At 41.0% G+C, this 19,556-nt stretch overlaps 1 protein-coding gene across 2 annotated transcripts; it reads right to left on the bottom strand.

Moving 5' to 3' along the window:
* Window positions 1-2,187: 2,187 nt before the first annotated feature.
* Window positions 2,188-12,719, bottom strand: LOC103701309 (protein PSK SIMULATOR 1-like). Of its 2 annotated transcripts, none has more exons than XM_008783324.6 (13): window positions 12,469-12,719; window positions 11,822-12,179; window positions 8,451-8,776; window positions 8,203-8,295; window positions 8,013-8,103; window positions 6,957-7,047; window positions 5,916-6,013; window positions 5,577-5,646; window positions 4,046-4,146; window positions 3,447-3,563; window positions 3,253-3,329; window positions 3,077-3,121; window positions 2,188-2,956 (listed from the first exon to the last, which is right to left on the bottom strand). In XM_008783324.6, the coding sequence occupies exons 2-13, from the start codon at window positions 12,119-12,121 to the stop codon at window positions 2,443-2,445; spliced, it is 1,923 nt and encodes a 640-aa protein (XP_008781546.4). In that variant the 5' UTR covers window positions 12,122-12,179; window positions 12,469-12,719; the 3' UTR covers window positions 2,188-2,442. The 2 variants fall into 2 exon arrangements, with proteins under 2 accessions (XP_008781546.4, XP_008781547.4); XM_008783325.6 differs by having other exon boundaries at window positions 11,822-12,150; window positions 12,469-12,712.
* Between the last annotated feature and the right edge of the window lie 6,837 nt (window positions 12,720-19,556).

Here is a 19,556-nt window from a genome sequence, read left to right as displayed (position 1 = left end):
GAAGAGGACAGCTCTCTGCAAAAGAGGAGTAAAAGTTAGAAGCAATAACGCAAGGGAAGGCACAACATCTCGGTATCAAACTTTCGTATCAGTATCATTCTATCATTGTATCAATATTCATGTGACAGAAGGCAATTCGGTGATGATGAGGACAACTCTTACCAAAATAGAAGAAAAGATTAAAAAGCTATAAGGCAAGGTAAACTACGCCATCTTAGTATTAGACTCCGTATCAGTGCTATTCTCTCATTATATCAGTATTTCTAATACGGAAGCCAATTGGACATAATGAATATCGGTACGCTTCTTGTACTATATATCGGTACCGAATATGATATGGTACCGTCCGATTTAGTACAGTATGGTAATGGTTGCAACAATAATTTTAGATCAAAGCAAGAAGAATTTTAAAAAAAAAAATTAAAAAAAAGGGACTGCCATGTTTGCAATGTAGTGCTGTATGAACCAAACCTTATGAAGAGAGGAGGCACGGAGTGTAGTAAGGAAGAAGTCGTCTCTGAATTAGCAAAACGGTGGGATGCCACCACACTTGTTCATTGGTAAATGAGAAGATAACGTCATTATTTTTTACTTTCGTCGAGAGAAAAGGCTTTTTTTTACTGTTATCGACCATTATGTTTCAGTAATGACAACTATAGCAATCAGTAGAACAATCATTATTTATCCTTAGAAAATCCAACCAAAGATTAAATTCGGTAAATAATGGCCATAGTTTCCATTGCAATGGAAATGAACAGCTATTAGCTTTCAGAGGGTTTAGTCAAAGCTGTCCGCCTTTGTTTCATTCTTGAATGGAATACATGTTGCTTTCTGTTAGCAACACTGTGATTGGAGAATGAGGCCTACATACCTACCGTGGGACGGGCTTCTAAGCGTGTCTCAGAATGTCCAACAAACCAACCCACGAAATCCAACAATGCAGCCCATTAACTTCGAGAACCAGCGATTTTGCCATCATTCCGCAACAAAGCTTACAAATATATATATTAGGTGCGCCAAGTGTACTCCGACAAATGTGCCGTTGAATATGTTCACAATTGCCACTGAGGTGGTAACTCAGTGGAACTGGGCCTTACTTCCAACCAAGCGGTTCTAAGTTCGAAACGTGCGAACGTCGATTAAATTGTGGAGACAGGATGCTCCCTGCTCGGATGCGTGATCTGGGAGGGCTTATACAGCCTCGGTGGTGCTAGATGTGACGTACTCATATGAAAGGTAACCGTGCCGGAGCCTAGAGGGAAAACGAGCCGAGGACCATGGGTGGGAGGGTATGAGTAAAACCGGCCGGCGTGCTCAACACAAGTCATTTCTACCCGCATCGAACATTCTCCTGGCGGAGTGGGAGCCCAATGGGGGCTGCTATGCGAGGGTGGGCTTGTCCCTTCCTCCCCCCTTCCCCTTTTCCACAGCAAAAAAAAAAAAAAAATCACAATTGAAGCAGATCTCTTAAGAATCCATGCATTTAAATGCTTGTGCGTCTGCAGGTGGACTTTGAGATCCACGCATAGCTTCTGCATGGATCTGCTCCTGCGAGAGAATGGCATCCTTCTCGAGAGAGATTGTTCACTCCACAGGCTTGGGAGGAATCTCTCTATAACCTAACAATCTTGAAGTGCTTGATAGTCTCCTTAAAAGAACAACCCTTGTTTGATGCTAAATCAAACAATTGAGAGCTGCAACAAGCAGTTCCTTTTTCCCTACTTCTTGCCTCTGATGCTATCCAACCCTCTTGATGCAAGTTGAAAAGTTCTAAGATGAAAACTTGTTCCTACACAGCATATGCATCTTATATGCATCCCAAGATGACTGAAATGTTTTTTTTTTATTTTTGTATACTTTAAGGAAATAGAAGACTCATGCTCCATAAAGTGCAGTTCTATTTGCCAATTCTCAAGATCAAAGCCCCCTCAATCAGTCGATGAGGTGAATCTTGTCTGACAACCCTTTTTTTATTGAAGTGCTATAATATTTCATACTCCAAGGTTTGCTTGATTTAATTACTGACCTGTGGAAGCAAATAGCACATCTAAAATTTGAAGACTTCAGCTATCATAACTGCATAAAACTGCCAGGTTTTCGCAACGATCCCCTTCAGGGTGCCATTTTGCTTGAGAATTAACACAGTAATGGATAGACGATGACAGAAAAGTAACCGAAAATTGAGTATTAGAAAAATCACCACATCCCTTTTATAAGCTCAGGTGATGCCGCCCTATTCCTCCCTCTGATTTGTGCATATAAGATGGAACAGTTCCCCTGTATAAAATACAAATCAACCATGATCACCATTGCTGTGTACAAAAGACATATACCCATCCCTTCTGCCACTCTTGTTTATCTTACACTGCTGCCTCTACCCAATCCGAGAGTATCCTACACCAATAATCCCATTGTACCCTGAATGCAAACTCTCAACAGTTTCTAAGGATTTTCCACTCTATCAATTACATCAAAAACTTTAATCCTGTCAATGTCAAAATCAATGATGGGGGCCACTGTTGGATTCCTCGTGGCAGAGAGTTCTTTTGTGCTTTCACTTGTTGGAGAATGACTACTGCTCTTACTCAACCTGTCATCCTTGCTCAATCTTGACTTGGCACTGTCAAATTCCTGGCTTTTGCTTATCCCCGGCGTAAGTTTTCTGGAGTTGACATATCGTAACATTTCTTGGTCTTCTTGTGTAAGCATGGATGTTGGGCTGATGGATTTGTTCTGTGCCAAAGAAATTACCAAGCTCATCTTTGTGGGACAATGAATTGGGGATTTAATTGGAGACTTGATGCCTCCATTTCCAGATCTAGACTGGCTGATTAGATGGTGAAGCCACACCACCAAGTCAAGTATGTATGCCGCAGTTTTATCCTTGTCTGCATGGTGGAGTGTCTCTATCTTGATGAAGTCAGTCAGCCCAGCTGGTTTGTGATTCAATTCAGTCCTGAAAGATCAAATAATGCTGATAATGATGATGATAAATATGAAACAGCTTGCTCGTGAATGCAGCAGATGTCGAGATTCTCATAAAACAAGGGAAAAGATAAATGAATTAGCTACTAACCCTGTGTTTGCCCACTCCCCAACCCAACCGAAACCATGGTGTGCTCTGAGGATTGTTATGTAGCCACAGACATGAAAAGAAAAGAGTACATCATTGAACATATCCAAGATTCTAAGCAATCAAAAAGATACTGCATTAGTCGATCGTATAAACATAAACGTAGGCAATGACATTACCTGGTTGTATTATTGGCAATTGGGACAAGCCATTGCAACGTTTTCTCCATTTCAGCTTTGATTTGAGAAACAGTGAGCTAGCAGTCAAAAAGGAAATAGTATAAGAAATAAAGATCTTATATAATGTGGATTCATCAGATTGCACAGTCAATTTTTCTCTTAACCAGCAGAGGGTGAAAGTTATGATCACATACCCCTTCCTTGACCTGAAATGATTGTAACTTAGCGCGTAAAGCAGATTTTATGCTGGGAGGCAGTGCTTGGTACAATGCATCCCTTGTGTTTGGAGGCACAGAACTTGATCGTGATACCTGTTACCACCACATTTTTTCAGACAGATTTTCCATGACAATAATCAAAATATAGCATTAGCAGAAGACAGCATATTAAAGAGAGAAGACAATAAAAAAGTTATTTCAACAAAAGTGACAAAAAACGCATCACAAAGGTGGCTCAGGAAAGTGTCAGTTAAGCAATCCCTTGAAGGTGGCAACTGGATCCCTCTTTACAAAATGAAGATAGATTTTGCATAAATAATAAGAGAAAATATTCAAAGTGAAAGCATGATCCAAAGTATTTGTCCATATTTGGATTGATGGGTCCACCTTTTGAGCAAGTGATAGAAGTTACAAGAATTTCTGAGTATCGATAATCTGAGAAAACAATTTCATGAATTACTTTTCCCCAAAGTGAAAATCAATTTCTTGAAAAAACTAAATAGAAGGAAAAGAACACAGCATTTAGCAATCAACATGCATGCACTGATAGTAAATGTCGGCATAAAGGAACTTACAAGAGTGTCAATTTGAGTGATGATATTTGCATAATGCAATGCAAGACCAGCTGACCCTAATCTTTGATGACTGCTGGACCCCCTCACAGGTTTATCTCCGTCTGAAATTTGATACAATTAATATATCATGAGAATGAAACATGGCTAAAAAAATTTCGAAAAATTAAACGCTATTGCAAGAAGCAAATTGACGTCATAGTGGAAGGTACTGGCATGAACAAATTGTTCAACATCCATACATTACGTTTTCTTGATTTGATATTGCCTAATGGTCTCCCCCTTAATCCTGTGATTATCCTTTTGATCCTGTCTTTTCATGTTTAATCCTATGTTTGCATCAATTACTCAAAACATTAGAATATCATGTTTCTTACTAGATAATCCACTTCCCCCAAACTAAAGTCATCTAACATGCAAACTTTGGGCCAATCAAATAACTCACCAATTTGACTTCATACCTTCCTTACCCGACTCGTGACCCTCTCAACTGACAAAAGGCTGCACCCAAGTGCTTCAAACAAATTAAGAATTTTCCCTTAACAAGGAGGTATAAAGGGTATAAAAATCAATCGAGCAAACATCACTACAGGTGAAAAGTCTCATTTCACTCGCACAAAGTTAGGCCAATACATAAGTAGAAATATGGCATTGATATTTATATTAATAAAGAAATACAACTTATCAAAATTACAGTTTCTCATCTGTCCCTTTTATTTACTCAGTGTTGTTCCAAAATATACCCATTGTATCTTGGACCATTTTAATATTTAGTCATGTGATCAGCCTCTTTACAATAATAGAAAGCTTATAGATGCCATTCATGGGTAAATATTTACTATTTTTATAAGAAAAAGGATTCCAGATGTGATATGCTATGTAGGCCAGAAGGTAGCCCACTAAATCTAGAGCTGGAGCTCTCCTCAGTCTATGCAACAATTCTGAACATGCTGAAGATCATGTCCAATCATGCTAGCCCAAAAGATGGAATAACCAAACTATATTTTTCATGCTTGTATCCTATGCATTATAGCGATACACTAGCTAGAGAACAGCACACAAGGTACCACATTCAGAAGTAAACTGCAATAACTAACAGAGAAGTTGAGACAGCTCATTTAGAGTGTCTCCTTAAATTTCTTCTTGGATCCAAGCTGTTGGCCTGTACTTCTATATGAAGAATTTTTTTGATGCTGATACTCATATGCTTAAGCAACAAAATTCTGAAGTCTTCACCAAATCTAAAGTATTATTCACCAAGGATAAATGATAAATACTTAAATTTAAACTAAATTAAAGAGGTGAAAAGAACGTATACAGAATCCACTTATAGGCAATCATTCCTCGGAACTGAAGCATATGCATTTCTGGGACCTTTAAAAAACTAGGATCATGCTATTTGTATTGTAGGTTCTGGTTTTGCACAAAAAGAAGGTAAGCATAAAGGGGTTGATAGTCATTCTCATATTTACATTACTGAATACGAAAATGGTTGCATGTAAGTGTTTAGGAGTAATATTTAAGCAAAATATACCAGCAGTTCCAAATGCATCATGGATCTGCATATGTAAGAAGTGGACAATGTCTATGAGCTTCTCCATGACCTACAATAAAAGTAAATGAGCTTGTTATTCCAGGGAAAACCATTTTTTTTGAACTAGTCATACACATGACATCCATATTCAGCAGCCCAGGCACAAAAATTAGACGCTTCAGAAAGGATCACCATACAGAATATTTACTTGTGGGAAGAGTTTGCAACGATATTGGGCATACAGTCAAAGAAAATAACAATTTTAAAGTTTGACAGGGCATGCAGATAAAATTACATGCTAATGGAAATTTTGACATGTAAAAAATACTACCTACCTACCTCTTCCAAAATTCTGGACCAGAGTGATTTTTTCTTTAAGCTTTTTACATGCCTCCGTTGGCTCTTCAATTCTTGCCTTAGAATTTGAAGATTGTCCCCTAGAGGTAAATGACAGACATAACATGGTAGATAATTAATGGCATAAATTACATAACAAACATGAATTATCTCATCTGTTGGGGAAAGACTGAATCTGGTTATTGAATATCACACTCATGAGCACAATGTCGATGATTGAAAAACAAGAAAACACCCAATAAAATTAACTAATATTATAAAGATCAAACATTTTGGTATTTTCTTCCTAAATAAAAAATAATTTGATGTCATGTTGAAACAAATATTAAACAAAACTGGGAGAGTACAGCAATAGTGAAGTGAGATAAGCATCTCATAGTTTGCTGTGATCCATAGATCCCGGAGTCCTAAGCTTCATTGATGAGGTAACTTGCATGGTGCTTTGAGCTCCAATTTGAAGTGACACCAACCTCTTAGCTGTAATCTTCTGCACATGTCATTCTTCATTTCTAAAAGTACAACTTATAATAATATCCATATTATAAGAATGCATAGTTCATTCTACACCGCCTTAAGCTTCAGAGCCGAGTCTACACCACCTAGTGACACTTTCCCTTCATCTGACTCCAAATAAAAGGTTCTGAATTCTCTCTACAACATTATTTACTAAAGAAAAGGTGCTATTTGTACAGTATGGAGTGCATATTGCACCAAAAACTATAAGAATTCCAATATAATTTGGACAAACAGTGTTGTGCTGGCATTTTATGATAATATATTTACTTTTTGTATATGCTTATGAAGTTTAAACAATACCAGTTATCTAGAATAATTCAGCTTTCAGCACTCGACAAGACAATCTCATTTTTACCCAGGTCACCAATAAAACATAATATAAAGAATCATTCTTTGCCAGAAACAACTACTTATCTCTTATAGAAAGAATATTCGATACACCAAAAGCTTAAAATGGACTTTTGACACTATAACTAAACGGGAGGTTCAGATACAAAAGCAGTATACCTCTTTGAATTGCAGTTAAGTTCTCTTCATCAAGTTTCCGTCGATAATCTTGTTCAAATCTATCCAATGCATGCAACTCATGGTACAGTTCCTGAGAAAAACATAAGTTAAAAACCAACCAAAACAAATATGAAAATAGGTAAAAAGTATAGGCACCTCTAGAAAGACAGTACCCTGAAAAGGGTAACTGGTGAATTCCTATGACAATTAAAGTTAACTTCTTCATAAAATCAATAGAGATAGTATGAAATTTTGCTATCTATATGATATGAGATTTTCTGCACGGAAGTTTTTAACACTTAGAAATAAAACACTAATATGAGTACTTATATGCAAGATATTCTATGTACTTGACTGTTGCCACTTCAGAGCGCCAAGTATCCAAGTGAAGTTATCTTTAGCAAGCTTCAGGTCAAATGACTAACCTGTCATACTTGTATTGCAATCTCCAATATTTTTTAAAGGTTGATTTCTTCAAAGGCAAGACAACATCAACGGATACAAGGCAAACATGAGAGTACCGTCTTACAAGATGTAATTTTTGCATTACGACTTCAACAGCACAAGACAATTCCTTTATTGACATAATAACAATCATCATATAAAAATTGATACAGACACCACAAACATACAACTGGATATAATTGGGTTGCTTCAAAAAGCAAAAAGTATAGATAAATAAAGGTCCAAAGAGTGTTAGGATATAGGTTTAGGTCTTAAATATCTACTATCAGTAATCTATATGACAAGGCATATATTGTAGTTATTCTACAAAAAAAAATATCCCAGAAGTGACAGTCAACTTAGTTTCCATTCCAGCCTATTTGAATAAATCTATCCTGAATTATCTAACCTCACCAAGAAATGGATGTTGGAAGTTCAAGCATTATATTTATCTTTAAAATGTTTCTAGATACAACATCATATTGCAATGGTTTGTTAATGATCACAATTTAATTAAAATGCACATTTATCATTCACGGTTGAAATCAACATGCACAGTTACAATAGAGGAGATGATTTGTTCTTTATATACCAAGAAATAAGAATACTCACAGCTGTATACCGAACCAATGTCATCAAATTCTGCATAGCTCCAGCTGCTGTTTCTTTCAGCTGCTTCTGAGGTGTAAGTTCTGACTCTAGTCTAGATGACGATGAAGTAAAGAAAAAATATAAGTCACATTTTAGATGCTGTAAAAATGCGTTGAGAAATAATGTGCTGCAGAACTAATGAGATATCTACTTGGAAAAATAACGGTCCAGGTTGTGCCACTGAGGATCTTTACAACGATTACCAAATCGAATAATTTCTCCAGAAAATACTCTCAACTCTTCCCTGGTTAAATTGACATCAAATACTGAAAAGTTATTTCTTGAGAAGGGGGGCATGCATATAGTACACTTAAAGAAGGCAAATAAAATTTTGTCACTTTTAACAGGGATTCTTCTCAAATATATTGAAATGGAAATACTTTAATGCTCACTACACACCTTTTGTCAGCTGCAGCAATCCTTAGCAACTCATCCATATCTTTGGAAACTAAATGTTGCACACCTTCTGAGGGAAGCACCGCTTCTTTCAAATACTTTATATTTTCTTTTGAAAGCGATTGCATGAGATTGGCACCTTTGACTATTGTGTTTGCAACTTCGAAAGCTAGAATTGATATTTTATTGCCTTTCGTTGTGACCCCTGAAACAAACCCGCCACTGGGGGTCAAACTAGTCATGCTACTACCAAGTGTGTCCAGAACCTCCACTGCTTTTCCAAGTCCAGCGGTACCAGCCCTCCCCAAAAGTAAGCTGACTTCCGAGACCTGTAACAACATAGTTAACCATGCTGGTTGCTTTACTGAAAAACAGTTTAAGTAATAATACCATCGGAACCTTTTGTTTGCCGATTCCATTGGGTGTATTCGTACCCGTGATGTATGAAATGCCCGTTTTAGCCAAAAAAAAAAGTAATAATACCATGGTTTGCTTGTCGAGGTAATAGTTTTTACAAACAATAAAACAGAGACAAACCTTTTTCAATAAGGTACATGAGGAATGTGTGCAGTGTAATAAATTAGATGTAAACAAAATCAGCAACCTACCAAAACTTTTCAGCGATGGTAGATGAAATTTGCAATAAAAACAAGCTAAGGTGGATCAAGATGCATCAGAAACTTAAACAGAAATAGCAAACTTTAACCAATTACAACTTTGCCAATCATTTATCATCACACATTTCTACCAAGGACTGCATCTGCTTCCAATGCAGGCTTTTCAGACATTGAAACTTCCAAAATGTCCAATTAGACCCTCTTCTTATCGGATTTACATTTGGCTTTTTGCACATGACGATATATTCTCAAGGTTTGACCAGCCCTCATCACTATATATACTACTGATGCAACTCCTAAGCTTCCTTTATGTGTACTCACGTCGATCCATAAGGCATTAGAGTAAGACTATAGAGGAACAAGGTACAGTCATATATTGATTTGGTAAAATCGCATCTAGATTCCATAATGAAGAGCAAAATCAAACAAACAAGTAGGTCATGCTGATAAATAACATTATCTAAAAAATGCAATTTCTGAAACACTACCAGATGGTGGGACAATTTCAATTTCTGGTTTCATTTCATTTGGCTCGACTCATATTGGTAATGTCAGGAATACCAATAGCCACCTAATAACAACTTCATCTCGATCATCATGAGAGTTTGCAAGTGAAAAATGAGTCAAAAGTTTCATAGACTGGCCCGATGCAATCTCTCATGCTCTTTATTAAAAATATAATAAATGAGGTATCTAAATCAGTTCCATATTGTGAGAAGCTTAATTTGATGCAAAACCTTTTGGATACATATGAAAATAAGTGAATAAAGCATGAAGTTAGTAACTAAAAAACCAAAATAGGTATGTTTCTGAGGTTTAAATCTAATTTGAACAATATTGTGACATATAAACATGCTTCAAGCTAACATCATCCAATAAACTTGGTTGGTAAACTTGGTATAATTAAAAATATCAAATCCCCAGATCTCGATGCACTTCCTATTGCACTAAACCAAGAGTAATATAATATGCCTAAGAATACTGTCACATACTTTCTTAAAATATTACCAGACTAGGAGGGACTTTTGGACTGAGGAACTTAATTTTAAAATTACACAGACACATATAATATATTCTTGTGATAAAGGTTTACCAAAAAAGGTTAAGAGTGCAGGATTTCAGTGTTGAAGTCCCAAGAGATCCCCTTTCCTGGTCTGGAGTTTTTTCAAGTTTTCTGAGCCACTCTCAATGCAAGTGCCTTTTTGTTTTCAGCTTGGACTCTTGATGCATTCTGTCTATGTTTTCGGAAAGCTCTAAGTGATAAGGTAGAAATCATTTAACTGGCCATATCATTGAAATCTTACACAGTAACATTGGTTGAATAGAGAAGAAAGGCCAGTTATTACTGGAGGTCTTTGGGGACTGCTTCGACAATGTTTTGGGGTCCTAATTTGCCATTTATATGTTTAAAAACCCCATTTAAGTTGTAGTTCAGGACCCTTAGGCTGTAGTAGTTCTAGAGTAATTAAGATTGTATTTGAATGATTTAGGTGTTTCTTTAAACAAAGCTCCACAGGAACCTGAATTTTGTAACCTTAAAGTGATTGTTGCGCAAATTACCCATGGCTAGCCAGCGAATGGCCTCTAAAAGTAGAAGGGATCTCCTACATGCCGATTTGACTCATCTATTGAAGTTCAACAAATTCAACATAATTCTATAGCCTTTTATTCTTCTTTTACTCTTATGTTTGCTTCTTCTCTACCAACTGCATCAACTGTGCTAGTAACCTGCATCACAAATGTAATATATCATACCATGACAAGTTCTGGCACACACCAGAAGGGGCATAGTTACAAAAGCCTAAGGATTGCAGAAGGAGAATAAACATACATGCAAGACACAGTGCTTCTTCAGTCCTGATTACCTTTAGTTGTTTTATAACAAAAAAAAAACACATCTTTCAAAAAATATAAAGCAGAAGCTGGGTTCATCCCCACAAATTATACAACTCAACCCATATACTGCGAATTTTAAGCAAATTCAACCCATCAACTAAATTCTCTGATTGATTTGATTAGTAGCCATGTCCTCTATATATTCGATTTGGTTTTCTTAATATAAGTTTTATTTCCTCCTCACAATATTTCATGTCACAACTCTGCTATCTCCATCTTCTTTCTTCCCTTTTTTGTTCCAAACCATTTTTAGCCACTGCTGGTTAAGATAGGAAAGTAATAGGAATAACCAAGAAAGATCCAATCCAGCCCCATATCTTAAAAGAGACATGCCATATATTGGTAATAGATCCAAAAAAGCCAAACTCCATAATCCATAGTGGACGGAGAGTTTGGTCTCTGCCTTTTGCCTGATATTTATGTATTCAATCTCAAGACAAGAAACTTCTAGGGCATAGTTAAGATGGAGTTCATATCATGGGATTTGTAGCTTCTTTGATCCAACAAATGTGTAAGAATGGTTAAACATAACCAAAAATCACCTAAACAGCAAAACTCAGCAAACAACATGATTAGCTTGAACTTGTGATTGCAGGTGGTCCTTGAATCATCCTAGTGAAATTCTTCATAATAGACTTCACGTCACACATGCAATGAAACTATATTTATTTAACGCAATTTCTTAGTTCAGTCCTTCAAGATAAAGTGTACTGATTCCCCTAAACCCCCGTACATAATCATAGACAAAAATCCCCCAAGCATCATATAAGACACTGTGCACTCTTTATATTATGTCATTTAAAAAAGTATTGTTTCCGATAATATTCAGAACAGAAGGAAACTATCCAAGAAAGGACTTGCCTTGGTTGTCGTGATCTTCCCAGAGGCGGCCGGCTTTGACTTTGTTGACTTGGATTTTAGGGAAAGAACTCTGGACAGCTGCGACTCTTTGGGTTCTTGGGGCTCTTTGGGCACCAAGTAGGGTTGTTCATGCAACCCCTTCCCCATAGTTTCAGCCACCGGCACAGTCTTTAAACTGCTTTTCTCCCTTTCGTAGGACTCATAACCGATCATATCATCATCTCTGAGGACATTAGCATTAAGAGTGCTTTCACTGGGCGATTTATCAACAGCAGCTCCCTTCGAGCAAATCACTCCCATGGCGTCCAACCTTCCTCAATTCTTTCCCTCTGTTCCCATATAGAAAGAAGTAAACTCCCTGAGCAACGAAACCAACGGCGAATTACACCAGAGGGAGCAAAATCGGATCCAATTTAAACAACTCCAATCGTCAACAAACCCCCGGAAAAGAAGAAGTACAAGAATAAATGCTAAAATAGCAAAAGGCAACGATCTTTAGCATCTAAAGCACGTGAATGAACGCCACCGAATCCGCCAAGAATCAGAATCCGAAAGATTGGAGCAAAGCAAATCCAAATCAAAATCAGCGCAAATGGTGCGATCTTATCGATTCGACGCGAGAAAACCGAGGAGAAAAGAGAAAAAACCTCAGGGGACAGGTCGGCGGGGGCGGAGGAGGGCCACACCGAAGGGGATTGCTGGATTGCTGGATCGATTGGTGTTTCGAGAAGCGATCTTCCTCTCGGAGACGGCGTCAGGTAAAACAAGAGACGGAGGGGGGAGGGAGAGGGTGGTTCGCTGGCTTCTGCTGCCCCGGAGCACTGAGTCCACCCACAATAATTTCTAGAAGCCAATCCCACGCAGTTGACTGAGGTGGAGCTGGTCAAACCCAACACCCCCCTTCCTTAACTAGTATTGGTTATAATCTACTAGCTTCTAAAATCACATACCCACTTAATAAATCTATCTTAGATTGTCTCCACGTACAAAAATAAATCATAATTATGAGAACGATGAGAGGAAGGAAAAAAAAAACAGAAAAATTAAAAAAAAAAGTCTACTTCAATAATTTAATGTTATTTAGCATAGTTTACTATTGTTAATTTTTTCTTCGAAGATGCTTCAGCCCGGTCGGATGGAATCACATGCAGCATATACTTGAGTAAGCTTGATTTCGACCATTACAATATTGTGTGGAGTGTTTTATTTGAGAGAAGTTGAATTATATTTAATTGAAATTTTGCAAAGTCAAATGGACTTTTAGAGGGTAATAGACTTTGTTTAATAAGTGGTAATGATCTATCGAGAGATTACGTATTGATGGATAATCTATTAGATAATTCATTGTATGGTTATCGATTATGTTTTCAGCATCTTATTTTTGGTGGCTAAACTATTGTAGTGACCCATGGAAATGTGATTGGCCAATAGCGTGAGTTTGGATGTACATTGGGATACCCAATGTGATATACTTGCTCTAACCCAAGTCTGCCTCTAGATCATCCTATCAAACCACATCAGCAATTTGCCTGGAGCTATGCCTTCGTATACTAATTTGTTATTAGATTCCATCAAAAGCCATGTCTACAACTTATACATTTAGCATTCCTCATCTCGAAGGTGGCTCCTCAAGTCTCCATCTGTCATGAACATGTAGTCTGTGTGCAGTTTTAAAGAAGACTTCTTTCAGAAAGCCATTTCCATTTTTAAACAACAATATTTTGAAAGGGAGCTATCTCACCACAAGGGCCAAGGCTAGATCAAACATGCTGCAAAACTGAAAATAAGAACTTCATGCCACAGCTAATATTGTCTCGGATCCCAAGTAAACCGTCATCTGAATACATGGTCATGGTGCTACTCTCCTCTCAAATTAAAAAAGAACATGTACAACTTTCATTTTCATCCACACCTCTTACGCATCCAAAGTCAAATGTCAGAATATTCACAAACCATATTGACATCGAAGCAGCATGCATCACATACTTGATCGTCAACTACTGGGAACGTTGGATGGAAAAGTTGAAAGTGTCCGAAGCTGTTGAGTTTTCATTTGTCAAGTATTTTAGGCTACGATCAATCAATTAAATAGCTCTCTGGACATTGCTCTTTTTAAGATCAGAGCAGCCATAGATTGCCCGGACATGCCATATATCTTCCTACACCACAAAAACCAGAGGAGAGAACCATAATTTAAATTTATCTGGTTGGTTGGGGTCATCTTGTTGGAGGCAAGACGCTGGAATTAAGCTCGAAGAAAATGACAACAGAAGGAAGGTAAATTGTTACTTCTTTCTCCTTTGCTTCTGGGACTAGTACCTGACCTGGAGAACATCAGGTGAAGCCGTCGCCTAGCCTATGTTGATACCGCCGTGAACTTAAAGAACGGGAGACGTATTCTTTCGTGCGAAGGTTCCTTTGGTTCTAATCAGGCTCATGTTTACTAATGCCACTTGTTTGCTGTGTTTCGCATTATAAAATGATGAAATCGAGAATAAATTGTTACTTCTTTCTCCTTTGCTTCTGGGACTAGTACCTGACCTGGAGAACATCAGGTGAAGCCGTCGCCTAGCCTATGTTGATACCGCCGTGAACTTAAAGAACGGGAGACGTGTTCTTTCGTGCGAAGGTTCCTTTGGTTCTAATCAGGCTCATGTTTACTAATGCCACTTGTTTGCTGTGTTTCGCATTATAAAATGATGAAATGGAGGCGCTGTCCGGAGGAAGTCAAGAAAGCGACCTTCACAAGGTTTACATCGAGTGACTGGAGGGGCAACTGGCTCTAAGGGGGGCTTCGTCTTGATCCGAAGAGGGAGGACCACAAGAAGAAAATAAGCAATATACGTTCGCATTTTAGGTTTGTAAAAGGGTGCTATCCGGATAGGAGCTTAATATAAAAAAGGTCTTTATGCAGAGGCTGTCCAATTGTCTTTGGATAGCAGGGGAAGAAACTGGATTGATGTTGCCTTGTACAAAACAATCCCTTATACGTATTGCTTTCCAACTTCCTTTCCTCGCCTTCCTACTTTAAGGGCAACAACTCCATTTATTCTCATATTCAGAACCTTATCCAAAAATAGGAGCCTTACGGGCTGTGTGTGCCACTGGAGAGCTGGAGGCTTACGTCCCAGCTCTAGGGGCCCAGCCGATATCATATTTACTCTTTGCCGATGACTGTCTCCTCCTGACCAAGGCTCGCGTAGCGGATGCTCAGGCTATCAGGAGAGTTCTGGCTGCTTACTGCACTGCATCTAGTCAGAGAGTTAATGCCCAGAAATTCTCCATCTCCTTCAGCCCGAGCACGTCGCCCGAAGTTCGACGGGGTATCCGGAGGATTCTGGAGATGCTTGAGCAGGACGGGACTTGGACCTATCTGGGTGGTCCGATCTCAAGTAGGAGGTTGCGAGTATCCGAGTGCACCGGGCTGATGCAACGGTTCCAGAGCAGGCTAGAGGGCGGGCGGGCAGCGTCTCTATCAATGATCGGTAGAGTTACGCTGATCCGATATATACTGGGCTCCATGCCCATCTATCTCATGGCAAACACGGTGGTGCCGAGGGCAGTTTTACTGCAGATCGGACGTCTTCTTCGAGGCTTCCTACGGGGCTCGCATGGAGGGGGTCGAGGGGTGCACCTGGTGGCATAGGAGAGTATTTGCCTCCCTCTCAGGAAGGGTGGTTTAGGGGTTGTGTCTTTTCTGGAGAGACGGGAGCTGCTTTTTTCCCGACATGCTACCCGCTTCATCCTGGAGCCGCAGGAATTTTGGAGCCGAATCATGACTGCCCGTTATGGGGGGGCAGGCCCGGAGGGCTGGACTTGAGGGGGGCATAGATGTTCCTTTCTGTGGCATGAAATTGCGAGGTACTTACCTACGATGCCGGGTCACACCCAATGGCTGATAGGTGACGAGCGTAGCATCGATGTGGTTGGGGACCCATGGATCGATGCCCTCCCTTTGCATCTTTGGCCGACTACGGTTAGTATCGAGGCTGGGGAGGGTCTGCATGTCTGTGATCTTATGACCCCCGGGAGGGGCGGTTGGGATGAGATTCGACTGGCCCAGATCTTCGGAGAGCATCTGACGGAGCGGGTCTGATCCCTCTCTTTACCAGGAAGTGGTGGACCAGATGTGCGGTGTGGAATTCCTCTACCAGGATCAGGGTCAGAGTGGGCGATCTTTCCTGCATTCTTAGGCGGGAGTATGAACCTGGGCCGGACTGTGACTGGATCTGGCACTTGGGACTCCACCCGAGGGTCGCGTTGTTCCTCTGAAAGGTAGTCTGGGACCGCCTTCCCACGAAAGCTGTACTAGGAGAACGAGGATTGAGGATCCCATTGGAGTGTGGGGTTTGCGGTGTGGACGAGACTGTGGACCATGCCTTGTTTCAGTGTACATGGGCTAGGGCCACCTGGTGTCTGACAGGGGTCCCGCAAGCGGTGTGGAGCCATAGGAACCAGTTCTTATAGGCCATGCGTCAGGGCTTGATGTCCCCAATGCTTCGTCAGGAGGCGGTCCGAGTGAGCTGTACTGCCTACCAAATCTGGTTGGCCAGGAATGCTCGTACATTCGGCGAACGATGTATGTCGCCGAGACTTGTGGTGAAGAGTGCTCACATTCAAGCGGCAGAGCTGTGCCATACTACCTCCGTTGGAGGGATCTTGACAGCACGGGACATCTGGGGCTCCCACTCTGCTTCGGCAGTATCCCGTACAGTATATTTCACCTGGGAGCCCCCACCCTCGAGTTTTCTCAAAGTCAACTTTGATAGGTTAGTCCTGGACGGTGGCACGAGAGGAGGTGCGAGTTTTGTTATTCGGGACCCGTCTGCCAGGGTGGTGGCTGCTGGGGGTAGTCAATTATTTGACACTTCGGTTCCGAGCACGGAGCTAAGAGCTGCTTGGGTGGGCCTTCGCCATGCCCGGTACGTCTTATAGGCTAGGTCCATCATCCTGAAGGCTGATTCAGCCACCGTTATTAGTTGGATCCGGGAGGATCCAAGGGGTAACGGTTGTGACCATCCACTGCTCCGAGACATTTGGACTATGGTTATGGTTGGATAGATCTTTCAGGCCAAGCATATTTATCGTGAAGCCAATGGTGCTACGGATTGGGTGGCTGCATATGTAGCTTGTCACTTCGGTGGTACCTTGTAAACTGGAAATGGGGAGATGCCTTTGGCACTCGGAGGTATCTTTTTTTTGACTTTATTGGGTGTATCCATATCCGCCAGATATGATCCACCTGCTCTAGCGCAAAAAAAAAAAAAAAAAAAAAAAAAAAAAAAAAAAAAGAAAGAAGAAGAAGAAGAAGAAGAATAAAAAAAAGGAGCCTCCTGAAAAGGCAACGTCCCCCCACGCATGGAATTTAGTCATACTCATCAAGCTAAACTGTAGAAAGAATTAAATAAGTGGGTTCGCCATTCAATCACCGGTTGACCCAATTAATCACTGAACCTGTGAAAAGATGTATGGTGTATCCATAGAGATCTAGCAGTTAGATGTTGGGTGTTCTTTAGTTCAAAGACTTTGGTTTTCTATTATCCTAAAGAATATAATAATATCTGATGAATTACTCGGAGGAGCATTTCTCCAAGAAACAGAGTGGTTTGAGTAACTTGACTCCGAGACATGCATGAGATACCAAGTCCTGGAATAAAATTTAATAGAACCGAAGTAGCCACAGAAACATGCGGTTTATACCAAAGGATAAGTGAAACTTCAATAAGTTATGATTTTTTTTATTAAAAAAAAATCCATGCACTTGATTTTAGACAAAAGGCTGAGAAAGGCTGGTGGGGACACAAACCACCGTTTCCAGCATGTATACAGGCGTCGCCGGCGTGCATAGCACTTAGGCCACCCTAGTTTTATTTTCTTGTGTATTTTCATTTATTTCTTATGTATTTTCGTCTTTTATTAGTTGCTGGCTTGTTTGATTGTATTTAGCTAGTGTAGTAACCCATGATGTTGTTGGATCATGGGTAGTTACATGATCATTTGTGGGGATCATGGGTAGTTGCATAGGGGACTATATATGGCACCCCCATATCTACTGTTTGGTCAGAATATTTTGATTAAAAAAAAAACGTTGCTTTGTCATCTGGTGGACTCCAGAACTCCTCTCTCCTCTTTTCCCCTTCTTATTTTCTCCTCTAAATCATCTGTCCCGCATCAGTTTGGTATCAGAGCACTGTTGGGCTTTGCCTCTGTGCCAACGCCCCGATCCTGTCAGTCTACTTCCCTTCCCTTTCTTTCACTGCCATTTTCTGGGCTGCAGTGGGACAGTCTGCAAAAAAAAAAAAAAGAACAGAAACCTTTGCAGCTGGTCTTCCATATCCATTCTCAGCCGGCTCTCCTTCCACAGAAGCACCACCAAGTGTATGGCAGAGCACCGCCGGATCCCAGGATTCTGGTGGCCACACGAAATCTATGCGGTAACCCGACCCCGGACGCCGGAGCGAGCTGACGGACCACGGGTGACTCCCTCTGTCAAAAAGAAGAGGAGCATCGCTGCCCTTCTTTCAGATCTATCCCTCGGACCCGCCGAAGTGCCTGCCGACCACCGCGCACACGAAGAGAGACGGGAAGACATTACTAGTGCGAAGAAACCCATTGTCGGAGCAGTTGACCGGTCGCCGGCCATCACCACAGACCACTGAGATCCACCCGCACTGCAAGCGTGAACTTCGGCACGATCGGCCGCCGGGAACTGCCAGCAACCGTGGGCGTGAATCTCGGCACGCTCACTTGAAACTGTTGGAGAGTTTCAAGTTGGTAAACGGGTAGACTCCAAACCCGTTAACCTTCGGTCCGTAACCCGGATCCGTTTCCAAAAAAAAAAAAAAAAAAAAAAAAAAAGAGGAAAAAAAAAGCAAGAAAGATCGTACCTGTCGTTCGACGGAGAAGAACCCTAGATCTAGGGTTCCGCCACCACTGCCGCCGTCGACGCCTCGCTGCCACGCCTCCACCGCCACTGTCGCCGCTCTTTTGCTGCCACCGAGCCGCCTCTCCTCTTTGTCGTCGGACCGTCCTCATCCGCCGCCGCTTTCCTCTGCGCCCGCATACACCGCTGCCCGGTCACACCGCCGCCACTCCCTCCATCTTCTCCGTTGCCTCCACCCTTCCCCAACCCTCGAGTTCTCCCATTTCTTCTCCCTCCCAGCTCACCGAGACCCTTCTTCCTTCCATACCTCATCCCTCAAACCCTAATCTTCTTTTCTTCTACCTCCCATCTCACCGAGACCTCCCTCCCATCACTTTCCCCGCGCCACCACTTCCACCTCCGTTGCCGACTCCATCGTCCGCCCTCGCCGCTTCCTTCGCTCCCCAAAATGAAGATCGCCATCCTCCGACATCGCCCCTCTCTTCTTCCACCCGGTTTCTCCCTCAGCTCCTCTCCCGATCACACAGAGGGATCCGAAGCCATCCAGAAGCTTCGGGTCCCATCTAGTTCTTGCTTTCGGGCGAGTGGGATGGCCCAGTTTTTGGCCTGTTGTCATGCGAGCCCAGCTGATCCTCTGTCCCAGTGTCTTGCGGGCCCAGCTTTCAGGCCCCTGTACTTGGATCCAGATCCTGCAGTGCGTTGGGCTTCCACAACGATACCCGCAGTTGACTGTCTTCCAGCAGCATCTTCTACAAATCGTCGGGCTCCGGTTCTGCATCCTACACTTTGACATCCAAACTCATCCACTGATTCAGATCTGTAAGAAGAGATCGTACCTTTCCTTTAAATAAT

Source organism: Phoenix dactylifera, chromosome 4, assembly GCF_051530095.1.
Source record: "Phoenix dactylifera cultivar Ajwa chromosome 4, Ajwa_hap1_PhDact_Kaust_v1.1, whole genome shotgun sequence".
Taxonomy (NCBI): Eukaryota; Viridiplantae; Streptophyta; class Magnoliopsida; order Arecales; family Arecaceae; genus Phoenix; species Phoenix dactylifera.
The sequence above is the reverse complement of the archived record's forward strand: the minus strand, read 5'-3'. Positions and strand labels throughout refer to the sequence as shown.

Coding starts and splice junctions, on each gene's coding strand:
- LOC103701309 (XM_008783324.6), bottom strand. CDS start 12,121: ATGGGAGTGATTTGCTCGAAGGGAGCTGCTGTTGATAAATCGCCCAGT. Junction 3,330..3,446: donor CATTTCAGGTCAAGGAAGGG/GTATGTGATCAT, acceptor TTTGACTGCTAG/CTCACTGTTTCTCAAATCAA. Junction 2,957..3,076: donor GGGGAGTGGGCAAACACAGG/GTTAGTAGCTAA, acceptor TTGATCTTTCAG/GACTGAATTGAATCACAAAC.